This window comes from Entelurus aequoreus, linkage group LG21, assembly GCF_033978785.1.
Source record: "Entelurus aequoreus isolate RoL-2023_Sb linkage group LG21, RoL_Eaeq_v1.1, whole genome shotgun sequence".
Taxonomy (NCBI): Eukaryota; Metazoa; Chordata; class Actinopteri; order Syngnathiformes; family Syngnathidae; genus Entelurus; species Entelurus aequoreus.
The window spans coordinates 25,851,032-25,864,411 of NC_084751.1; the positions used below are offsets into that span (position 1 = coordinate 25,851,032).

Sequence of the window (13,380 nt, forward strand, 5' to 3'; positions counted from 1 at the left end):
ACAACTGTTTTCAGAAATCCTGCATCTGTGTCCAGAGTCCTAGTCGGGTCGTGACAACACTGAACAAAAATATAAACGCAACACTTTTGTTTTTGCTCCCATTTTTCATGAGTTGAACTCAAAGATCTACAAGACCTTCCATCCATCCATTTTCTACCGCTTGTCCCTGTCCCTCTCAAATATTGTTCACAAATCGGTCTAAATCTGTGTTAGTGAGCATTTCTTCTTTGCCAAGATAATCCATCCCACCTCACAGGTGTGGCATATCAAGATGCTAAATAAACAGCATGATTATTGCACAGGTGTGCTTTAGGCTCAACCTATATGCAGCATAGCTTTCCCTATGCTTGCTGTATCTATTTTTCCTCTTTGTGCACTATATTTTGTTATTAAACACTCTGCGTCCTGGGGTCCAGTCCACTACCAGACCGTAACACACATCATAACAAATGGTACAGAAGGTAAAGTTCAGTCAATCAATGTTTGTTTATATAGCCCTAAATCACAAGTGTCTCAAAGGGCTGCACAAGCCACAACGACATCCTCTGTTCAGATCCCACATCAGGGCAAGGAAAAACTCAACCCAATGGGACAATGAGAAACCTTGGTGAGGGCCGCAGATGTGGGGACCCCCCCTAGGGCGACCGGTGCAATGGACGTCAAGGGGATCTAGCATAATATTGTGAGAGTCCAGTCCATAGTGGATCTAACATAATAGTGAGAGTCCAGTCCGTAGTGGGGCCAGCAGGAGACCATCCCGAGCGGAGACAGGTCAGCAGCGCAGAGATGTCCCCAACCGATGCACAGGCAAGCGGTCCACCCCGGGTCCCGACTTTGGACAGCCAGGAAGTTGGAAGTTGTATTTTTGCCTCATCCTTCACTTTGAGCGTGAGTAAAGAATGCTTGAAGAATGCACTACTGACCTGATAAGTTCAAAAGGGAAAGAGATGATACTGTATTATCTGCTCACAGATGCTACCTGGTGGTTGGTGGAGCACACTGCAGCTTGTCCTGGATAGTCCCACTCCTTAATGCTTCAGTCACAGGCAGGATTCTCACAGGAATGCGGCAAAAGACCAACCTTACATACTGTACAAGAAAAAAATTTGCCCTGTGGAGCCCATCAAAATCCAGGGCCGAGAGGTGGCAGTAGTGGTACCTGGGAGTCCATTTGAACAGCAGACTGGACTGGAAGGACAACAGCAAAGCTGTTTACAAGAAGAGCATGAGCAGACTCTTTTTCCTGAGGAAGCTTAGGTCCTTTAATGTGTGCAGCAAGCTGTTGGAGATCTTTTTTCAGTCTGTTGTGGCCAGTGCCCTGTACTTTGCAGTACTTTGTTGGGGGAGCAGCACCAGCAAAATGGACTTAAACCGGATTGACAAACTGATTCGGAAAGCCGGCCAAACTATTGGCACGCAGTTGGAGGCGTTTGTTTCAGTGAGGGACAGGAGGACACTGGACAAACTGCTCGCCATCATGGACAATCCCGCCCACCCACTCCACCAGACAATTGAGGGACAGCGGAGCTCACACTCCAACAGGCTCCGTCAGCTTCGTTCCCACAGTGTTCGATTCAAGAACTCCTTCATTCCGCCCTCCATCCAGCTGTATAATCACTCGCCATACAGCAATAGATGATATCTGATCTACTCTCTATTTTATGCTCTATATGTATATACTTATGCTGCCCTTTTTTATTGCAGCTGTTACATATACTGTAATACTGAACATGGTAATTGGGATTTGTGTCACGGTGCAAGCGCATGACTCAGTGCACTCTGTTATGCGCTCTAAGGCTGCAGCTAACGATTATTTTTCTATCGATTAATCTATAGATTATTTTTTCGATTAATCGGTTAATCTATAGATTATTTTTTCGATTAATCTATAGATTATTTTTCCTTTTACCGATTATTTTTTTATTCAAAATGAAGATGAAAAAATAAATGTAAGCCCGTTTTTTCAAAAGGCATGGCTTTTATTTACAAAAAAAAAGAAGTATGGCCACTCAGTCAACATTGACAACAACATGACTAAATATTCTGTAACAATGTAAACATTTAAAACTTTTAACATTTAACAAAATTAAAAGTAGCTTATATGCTTTTTAATGTGCAAATATAAAAGTCAACATCCAGTGCAAATCTTAATATTCTGCAATAGTATAAGCATTTCAAAAGTAAAAGTATTGCTTATTTTGCTTTAAAATGTGCAAAAATAAAGATAAACATCCAATACAAAAAAGTGCAAAACGAAATATTCTGTAACAACAGTGTAAACATTTCCACAAAAGTGAAAGTATTGCTTATTTGCTAAAATGTGCAAAAATAAAGATAAACATCCAATACAAAAAAGTGCCAATCTAAATATTCTGGAGCACTGTAAACATTAAGTATTGCTTTTAAAATGTGCAAAATAAACATCCAGTCCAACACAGTACACAATAACCAATTCTACTCATTCCAGTGAGTGACTAACAGTTGTAATGAAGAAAGGTTAGCATGTCTACATGCTTTGCTTCTTTTCTTGTTTACAATATTCCCAGCAGCTGAAAATAGGCGCTCAGAAGGGGTCGATGTGGCTGGAACTGAGAGCTAATTAGCCTTCACCTCAAGCCAGGATTGCGAGTGAGCTGAGCTGCAGTTTAAGTTTCTAGAAGGTCAACGGGCTCATAGTGATGTTACTAGTAGTTGACTGGGAGGTGTTTATTATCATTTGGGGAGAGTCCGCTGCCTGATGCTCACCTGCTAAACACCTATCTGCTCCACGCTGAAGCGCTGACTACATGCGCTCTGAATACGCACTGCTGATTGGCTGATAATGCTTCGTGTGTACCAATCAGATGGTTGTGTGGGTGGGACAATGCTGCGTGTGTACCAATCAGATGGTTGTGTGGGTGGGACAATGCTGCGTGCTGAGACAGAGGCAGACGGAGCAAAGCAGCTTGTTAAGACTTTTGCTTTAGCTTAGAAACTCGTTCGGTACACCCCCGTACCGAAACGGTTCAATACAAAACACGTACCGTTACACCCCTAGCAGATACAAATGACACATTCATGTTTTTGTGTAATGATGACAACGTATACTCGCGCGGACGATTGACTAGTTGATGGTTTTCTTTTCAAATGTTCGTTCATAGCCGTTGTGCTGCTATGATAGGCCATTTCCGCTCGACACAGTGTGCATACAACAACATTATTAGGCCGTTTATTGAAATACTCCCACACTTTTGACCCCTTTTGGAATGCTTTTCCCCCCTCGCTCGCACCGCTCGCATCGTCTTCTTTGATCGTCTGCTTTGCGCTTCGCCATGACGGTAGTGTGACGTCATTATGCGACGCGTCGACGCCCAAAAACGGCGTCGACGTATTTACGTAACCGATGACGTCGACTACGTCGACGCGTCGTTTCAGCCTTAATGCGCTCCACGGAGCGCGGCTCGGGACACGCCCACGGGCGCTCATCTCCTGCTGCAGCAGGCGGCTGCTATCAATCAGCAATCTGCACACCTGAAGCTGATGAGACGCCGCGCTTCTTAAGCCAGTGCAAACCTGCGTTCCGGGCCAGAACGACGCTACCCGTTCCGTACAGTGAGCCTACACGTGTCTAGCTCTATGCGCACTTCCTCTCTCTCTCTGTTTCTTCCCCTCCGTGTTCATTTGTCTCGTGTCCCTTGTCGCCATCCAGCAGCATTCCTCCGTTTCCTGATCACTAGCTGTGTGTCTCGTCTCCCCGTATTCCCTCTGGTTCCCTGGCTGCCTTCTTGGATCTCGGCCTGCTGCCTAGACACAGACTTTGACGCCTCGCTCTTGCCCCTGACCTCCTGCCTGTCCCTGGATCTCCGAACTTGCTTTGCCCTACATGGACTTCCGCCTATCACTCAACACTCCTGGTAACACTCATCAGATAATCGCTACACATAGTCGCACACATACACATTTTGGATTAGTTTCACACTTCCTACTATTGTAAATATAATAAATAGAGCTAAACGACGTCTCTGCATCTGTGCCGTCTTCTTCCCCCGCTGTACTGTAACAATTTGTTGTATATTGTACATATAATATAATATAATAATATAATACATCAGTATATATTATATACTGTATATATAATATGTAAATATTACATATATGTTATATTTTATATTGCTACAATGGTACTTTTTTAGTCTATTTTATATCTGCATTATCCTTTCCAACCTTACCCTTTCCATCCTTTGTAACTGAGCTACTGTGTGGAACAATTTCCCTTGTGGATCAATAAAGTTTGTCTAAGTCTAAGTAATGTCATTGTTTAATAGGTTTGTGGAGGGGGGCGTGGCCTGCGGGCCTGCGGCGGAACGGGGTGTGTCAGGACCGGCCTGGAAGACAGCAAAGGGTGCGTAGACGGCCCAGGTGGGCCTTGTTATCTAATCACCTGTCACCTTTATTAGCAGCAGCCGTGAGGAAACGAGTAGTTGGGGTTGGAGGTGCTGCTGAGAGACACGGACGCAGAAAAGACACTGTGCTGAAAAGCAAAAGACTTTGCACCATTAAGTAAAATAAAACAGTGTTATATCCTGAATTCCTGGCAGTCTGTGGTGGTCTAAAGAACCCACTAGAGGGCAACCTCTACAAGGTTGTAGTGTAAAACGTGTATATTGGATGACAAAATAACTATTTTTCGGACCGTAAGTCGCAGTTTTTTTCATAGTTTGGCCGGGGGTGAGACTTATACTCAGGAGCGACTTATGTGTGAAATCATTAACACATTACCGTAAAATATCAAATAATATTATTTAGCTCATTCACGTAAGAGACTAGATGTATAAGATTTCATGGGATTTAGCGATTAGGAGTGACAGATTGTTTGGTAAACGTATAGCATGTTCTATATGTCAGTGTTTTTCAACCACTGTGCCGCGGCACACTAGTGTGCCGTGAGATACAGTCCGGTGTGCCATGGGGGATTATCTAATTTCACCTATTTGGGGTAAAAAATATTTTTTGCAAACCAGTAATTATAGTCTGCAAATGATGTGTTGTTGTTGAGTGTTTGTGCTGTCTAGAGCTTGGCAGAGTAACCGTGTAATACTCTTCCATATCAGTAGGTAGCAGCCGGTAGCTAATTGATTTGTAGATGACGGAAACAGCGGGAGGCAGTGTGCAGATAAAAGGGTGTCTAATGCTTAAACAAAAAATAAACAAAAGGTGAGTGCCCCTTAGAAAAGGCATTTAAGCTTAGGGAAGGCTATGTAGAACGAAACTAAAACTGAACTGGCTTACAAAGTAAACAAAAACAGAATGCTGGACGACAGCAAAGACTTACTGTGGAGCAAAGATGGCGTCCACAATGTACATCAGAACATGACAAGACAATCGACAATGTACCCACGAAGAAGGATAAAAACAAAGTAGATGTGGGAAATATCGCTCAAAGGAAGACCTGAAACTGCTCCAGGAAAATACCAAAAAAAGAGAAAAAGCCACCAAAATTGGAGCGGAAGACAAGAACTAAAACGCTACACACAGGAAAACAGCAAAACACTCCAAATAAGTCACGGTGTGATGTGACAGGTGGTGACTGTACACCTACATTGAGACAAGAGCTATATTGATGCATGGTTGGTTATGCTTTAAAGTCATATCCAACAATTGCGACAATTACTTTTCACTGTCAACTGAGTTTTGTTGTTTAATGATATCTGCTGGTGGTGTGCCTCCGGATTTAGTCAACGCAAAAAATGTGCCCTGGCTCAAAAAATGTTGAAAATCACTGCTATATGTTATAGTTATTTGAATGACTCTTACCATAATATGTTACGTTAACATACCAGGCACGTTCTCAGTTGGTTATTTATGCGTCATATAACGTACACTTATTCAGCCTGTTGTTCACTATTCTTTATTTATTTTAAATTGCCTTTCAAATATCTATTCTTGGTGTTGGGTTTTATCAAATACATTTCCCCAAAAAATGCGACTTATACTCCAGTGCGACTTATATGTGTTTTTTTCCTCCTTTATTATGCATTTTTGGCCGGTGCGGCTTATACTCCGGAGCGACTTATACTCTGAAAAATACGGTACACTAATATCGTCTTCTTTTGCCTTAAGACTCTAATATTCATCAGAAGCCTTGGACTGGCTCTGACCAAGAGACAGTTGGAGTTTAAAGTGACAAATTAGAAAGGAGGGGATTTGCTGGGTCGTTTTTTGAAATGCCCGCCCCTAAATGCCAAAAGGTTGGAACATCGCATGTGTGGATAAAAGACAAAGACACGTCGTGAGCGCAAACAGAATCCAATCGTGAGTAAAAGAGTATAATTTCACCGCGCAAGAATTTTAGCACTGTTTAGCCGCCATTCCATAGTCTCCACTTTGCTGCAGCGGCCCAATTTCTTGCTGCCTTAGTCATTAATCCGTGCTGAGATGTTAACACAGTAGACTCTTGTTCTCCTTCACTGTTTTCACACCTGTGTGTTGGTTAGTATGCTATTCGAAAACTACAAAACAGATATCCATGACACCTAATGTGTCATTCCGACTGATGCATTCAACATGGCGCCATTTTCCACATGTTCTTGGTGTAAGTTGGCACTGTGCAGTTGAAAAGTAAAAAAATAAAATGTTTTCTTCCACGTACAAGTCCATCTCCAGAGTCAGGCGAACTAACCACAATAACACGGCATAGTAGGTAAAACACAAGGGTGGGTAAGATGCTGATTGGCTGCTCATGCCTGTTGACACCTAATAAAACTAAGGTCAAGGTGCACGGTGAAAACCTTGGCTGAAAAATAAATTCATAGATCAATAAATAAACAAATAGAAACAGGAAGTTCAATCTGTTGTTGCTGATTCAGATTTTTCTATTAAAGAACAACATTGCATCACACAAGCAGTGCACTAAGAAAGAAGGAAGTGAAACGAAAGTCATGGTACTGTGGGGGAGTGTGGCTCAGTTGGTAGAGTGGCCATGCCAGTAACTCGAGGGTGTAGTTTCGATGACAAGATGGCGGCGCATGGCTAAGCAGCGGCTCGCTAACGCTCTTGGGAGTGTAGAGCGATTTGGCAAAAAACACCCGTCATTTCTGTCAATTTCATGGCTGGCTCAAAGCGTGAACACTCTGTGATCACATACGACCGACAGACAATTCTGGATGTGGATGGATCGGGTCGTTATAGACTGAAAGATGCATGTACGGTGGACCTCCTCGCTAGCATGGGAATACTAGTCGGCGCCAGGCTGGATAATCCCTGCACACATAGCAATTCTCTTAGAATAAAACACAACTCACATAATGTTTTTTCTTTTGTGACCGTGTCAGAGGCAGACATACATTGTACTGAGGTAGCTAACTATGATGCGTTCAGTTTATCGCAACATCAAGCAAACAATCTGAATATCCCCGTCGTATCAATTCCTAGATATGGTCGAAACTATTTAAAGTGCACTACGCATAATAAACGCAACATTATTAATATTGCTATTTCGGATAATTTCAACAAACAATCCTCAAAACAGCCCACTACCTATAATATGGGCTTTTTAAACATAAGATAATTATCTTCCAAAACGTTATTAGTTAATGAAGTCATTAGAGACAACAAACTTGACGTCGTTGGTCTCGCCGAGACCTGGCTCAAACCAGACGATTTTTTTGCGCTAAATGAGGCATCTCCTCCTAACTATACCAATACACATGTTGCCCGGCCTCTTAAAAGGGGAGGGGGTGTCGCACTAATATACAATGAAAACTATAATCTTACACCTAACCTAAATAATAAATATAACTCGTTTGAGGTGCTCACTTTGAGGTTTGTCACACCGCTGCCTCTCCACCTGGCTGTTATCTACCGCCCCCCTGGGCCCTATTCGGACTTCATCAGTGAATTCTCAGAGTTTGTTGCTGATCTAGTGACGCACGCCGACAATATAATCATAATGGGGGACTTTAATATCCATATGAATACCCCATCGGACCCTCCATGCGTGGCGCTCCAGACTATAATTGATAGCTGTGGTCTTACACAAATAATAAATGAACCCACGCATCGCAACGGTAATACGATAGATCTAGTGCTTGTCAGGGGTGTCACCACCTCCAAAGTTACGATACTCCCGTACACTAAAGTAATGTCCGATCATTACCTTATAAAATTCGAAGTTCTGACTCATTGTCAACAAACTAATAATAATAATAATAACTACTATAGCAGCCGCAAAATTAATGCTGCCACAACGACGACTCTTACTGACCTACTGCCTTCGGTAATGGCACCATTCCCAAATTATGTGGGCTCTATTGATAACCTCACTAACAACTTTAATGACGCCCTGTGCGACACCATTGATAGTGTAGCACCGCTAAAGCTAAAAAGGGCCCCTAAAAGGCTTACCCCATGGTTTACAGAAGAAACTAAAGCCCAGAAAATATCATGTAGAAAGCTGGAACGCAAATGGCTTGCGACTAAACTTGAGGTTTTCCATCAAGCATGGTGTGATAGTTTAATAACTTATAAACGCATGCTTACCTCAGCTAAAGCTAAATATTACTCAAATCTCATCCACCTCAACAAAAATGATCCTAAATTTCTGTTTAGTACAGTAGCATCGCTAACCCAACAAGGGACTCCTCCCAGTAGCTCCACCCACTCAGCAGATGACTTTATGAATTTCTTTAATAAGAAAATTGAAGTCATTAGAAAAGAGATTAAAGACAATGCATCTCAGCTACAACTGGGTTCTATTAACACAAATACGACTGTATATACGACGGATACCGCCCTCCAAAATAGTTTCTCTCTCTTTGATAAAATAACATTGGAGGAATTGTCAAAATGTGTAAATGGGACAAAACAAATAACATGTTTACTTGACCCAATTCCTGGGAAACTTATCAAGGAGCTTTTTGTATTACTAGGTCCATCAGTGTTAAATATTATAAACTTATCACTTTCCTCTGGCACTGTTCCCCTAGCATTAAAAAAAGCGGTTATTCATCCTCTACTCAAAAGACCTAACCTCGATCCTGATCTCTTGGTAAACTACCGGCCGGTGTCCCACCTTCCATTTATCTCGAAAATCCTCGAAAAAATTGTAGCACAGCAGCTAAATGAACACTTAGCGTCTAACAATCTCTGTGAACCTTTTCAATCCGGTTTCAGGGCAAATCACTCTACGGAAACAGCCCTCGCAAAAATGACTAATGATCTATTGCTAACGATGGATTCTGATGCTTCATCTATGTTGCTGCTTCTTGATCTTAGCGCCGCTTTCGATACTGTTGATCATAATATTTTATTACAGCGTATCAAAACGCGTATTGGGATGACAGACTTAGCCTTGTCTTGGTTTAACTCTTATCTTACTGACAGGATGCAGTGTGTCTCCCATAACAATGAGACCTCGGACTATGTTAAGGTAACGTGCGGAGTTCCCCAGGGTTCGGTTCTTGGCCCTGCACTCTTTAGTATTTACATGCTGCCGCTAGGTGACATCATACTCAAATACGGTGTTAGCTTTCACTGTTATGCTGATGACACCCAACTCTACATGCCCCTAAAGCTGACCAACACGCCGGATTGTAGTCAGCTGGAGGCGTGTCTTAATGAAATTAAACAATGGATGTCCGCTAACTTTTTGAAACTCAACGCTAAGAAAACGGAAATGCTGATTATCGGTCCTGCTCAAAACCGACATCTATTTAATAATACCACCTTAACATTTGACAACTAAACAATTACACAAGGCGACTCGGTAAAGAATCTGGGTATTATCTTCGACCCAACTCTCTCGTTTGAGTCACACATTAAGAGTGTTACTAAAACGGCCTTCTTTCATCTCCATAATATCGCTAAAATTTGTTCCATTTTGTCCACAAGCGATGCTGAGATCATTATCCATGCGTTCGTTACATCTCGTCTCGATTACTGTAACGTTTTATTTTCGGGCCTCCCTATGTCTAGCATTAAAAGATTACAGATGGTACAAAATGCGGCTGCTAGACTTTTGACAAAAACAAGAAAGTTTGATCATATTACGCCTATACTGGCTCACTTGCACTGGCTTCCTGTGCACCTATGATGCGACTTTAAGGTTTTACTACTTACGTATAAAATACTACACGGTCAAGCTCCTGCCTATCTTGACGATTGTATTGTACCATATGTCCCGGCAAGAAATCTGCGTTCAAAGAACTCCGGCTTATTAGTGATTCCCAGAGCCCAAAAAAAGTCTGCGGGCTTTAGAGCGTTTTCTATTCGGGCTCCAATACTATGGAATGCCCTCCCGGTTAAAGTTAGAGATGCTACCTCAGTAGAAGCATTTAAGTCTCATCTTAAAACTCATTTGTATACTCTAGCCTTTAAATAGACTCCCTTTTTAGACCAGTTGATCTGCCGTTTCTTTTCTTTTCTACTCTGCTCCCAACCCGGGGTGGACCGCTAGCCTGTTCATCAGATGGGGACATCTCTATGCTGCTGACCCGTCTCCACTCGGGATGGTTCCTGCTGGCCCCACTATGGACTGGACTTTCGCTGATGTGTTGGACTTTCACAATATTATGTCAGACCCACTCGACATCCATTGCTTTCGGTCTCCCCTAGAGGGGGGGGGGTTACCCACATATGCGGTCCTCTCCAAGGTTTCTCATAGTCATTCACATTGACGTCCCACTGGGGTGAGTTTTCATTGCCCGCTTCTATTATTTCGCCAAGTAATATATCGCGATGTGGGTTTTAGGCCATATATCTCCCATCCCTGACTAACATACAGTAGTAGTGCGGTCAACAATAATACCCTCCAATGCAAACAAATAAAAATGGATCACCAAAATATTAGAAACAGTTTCCAGTATGATGCAATACATTCCTGCACCACTGCAAATTACAACCACTATGATATCATTCAAGTTTATTAGTCTTCTAATCAGGGGTCGGCAACTCAAAATGTTGAAAGAGCCACTTTGGGCCAAAAATACAAAAAAAGATATCTGTCTGGAGCCACACAAAATTAAAGGGCCTTTTATAAGTGTTAAAATGAAGGCAACACATGATGTAAGTGTCTATATTAGCTATATTAGCCTACTATCCAAGGCTAACAAAAAATTTTGTATTTTAATTTTTATTCTACACATTATTGCAACATTGGAAATCATTAGTGAAATGGAGGCTTCTCACAGGATGAGATAACTTCTGGAAATTACTGGCTCAAAATGGCCAAAGGTATACATGTGTGTGTCCAAGTTAAAGGTAACGGCAGGCTGTCTTTTTCTAATGGATTTATTACAATCTTTGTGAACTGGGTAACGTTTGCTGTGGTCTGGAACAACATGACACACAAACAACACAGAAATGCAGCCAATATTACATACAGATAATATGTCATGAGACATGCAAATATAAATTAAATACACAGAGGACATAAGTAAAGGAAATTAAATGGGCTCAAATATACCTACAAATGAGGCATAATGATGCAATATGTACATACAGCTAGCATGTTAGCACCGATTAGCTTGCAGTCATGGATTGACCAAATATGCCTGATAAGCACTCCAGAAAATCAATATAATCAACAAAGCTCACCTTTTGTATTTACGCACAGCATAAAACGTTTAGTGGACAAAATGAGACAAAGAAGGAGTGGCATAAAACACGTCTTTCTGTGGTAGCATCAGAGAAAGTTGTACATGTAAATAAACTACGATGAGTTCAACCATCGCTGAAATTAGAAGGACAAAACGGCGCTTGCCAAACACTCTCATCAGTGAAGCATGTTTAATATAAACAGTGGGATTTCTAACAATTAGGAAGGTTTGTGTCATGTTTGTTCTCCTACAGAAATTATACTAAAACAAACAAAAAAAAATTTTCTTCATCTTTTTCTATTTCCACACATCTCTGAAAGAGGTTTTAGGAAGCCACTAGGGCAGCGGTAAAGAGCCGCGGGTTGCTGAGCCTCGCTGATAGTCGAAAAACAAATGGGTTGTGGTCCTTATTTTAATGCTTTGGATTCCCAAAACCTCCTCCAAAATGTTGACGTCATTAATGGAATTTCTCCTACCTGGAATGACCTCAAAGAGATATTTTCCCGCTTCATCGCCACTGCTTGGATGTTCTGTTACTTTGTTGCCAGGTAGGAAAATGGCTCCCTGTGGAGAAGAACAAAACAGAACATTTCTGAGCGTTTTGGGCCCCAAACATTTGGGATTAGGTTATGACTTTTTTGTCATGTCAACATTTTTTTTTTTTTCAGCCATTAAACAAAAAGCGGCACCCTGAAATCTGCTTAATTAAAAACCACAAACTCGATTAGGATGACCTGTGTCAGGGTCAAAGCTAATGCAGACAAGCTGTGGGTCGGTGACAGCGCCCGGATTAAAGAGACGCACATGTTAACAGGATCAGAGGGGAGTCTAGTTCCTTCCTTGCTGAGAGACGTGGCGTTTTAATGGGCCAAAACTGTGACAACCAGGAAGTGGAAACCCTACCTGAGGGCCCCAGATGAGGTGATTTCAAGCAGAGGTTGTAAAAGTGTGACAGAAATGGCTGTTTGATGTGTCTGTTGGCACCAGAGACTTGATGACAAAACCTCACTGATGTTTTTTTACATTAACATACCGTCTCAATTGTAATGCATGTCATACAGTTACCGTAGAGGAAACAGAACACGACTTCAATGCGTTGTGGGTGTGTGAGACGCTGGTCAAGAACGCATGTCTTTTTGGTGCTGGGCTGGTTTCAGTTTCCCTACACTTTAAAACCACAACGCCCACATTCCCCATATTGACATCTCCACTGGTGGCCTTTTGTTTGCTGACCACTGCAGCCACCAAGACAAAAACTACACTTGGACTGTATATATTTATTTACACATATATATACACATACATATATACACATATATATACATACATATATATATACACACACATATATACATATATATACATATATATATATATATACACATACACATATATACATATATATACACATATATATATATGTATATATATATACATACATATATATATATATATACATACATATATATATACAAATATACATACACTACCGTTCAAAAGTTTGGGGTCACATTGAAATGTCCTTATTTTTGAAGGAAAAGCACTATACTTTTCAATGAAGATAACTTTAAACTAGTCTTAACTTTAAAGAAATACACTCTATACATTGCTAATGTGGTAAATGACTATTCTAGCTGCAAATGTCTGGTTTTTGGTGCAATATCTACATAGGTGTATAGAGGCCCATTTCCAGAAACTATCACTCCAGTGTTCTAATGGTTCAATGTGTTTGCTCATTGGCTCAGAAGGCTAATTGATGATTAGAAAACCCTTGTGCAATCATGTTCACACATCTGAAAACAGTTTA

The 13,380-nt window shown here is 41.4% G+C and overlaps 1 protein-coding gene across 1 annotated transcript in view; it reads right to left on the reverse strand.

The window, feature by feature from the left end:
- The window catches only part of arhgap24 (Rho GTPase activating protein 24), a 179,407-nt gene that overhangs the window by 95,898 nt on the left and 70,129 nt on the right, over positions 1-13,380 (reverse strand). Inside the window, exon 4 of the mRNA XM_062031290.1 lies at positions 12,050-12,137. Within this exon, the coding sequence (XP_061887274.1) occupies positions 12,050-12,137 (88 nt within the window). The remainder of the gene's footprint in view (positions 1-12,049; positions 12,138-13,380) is intronic.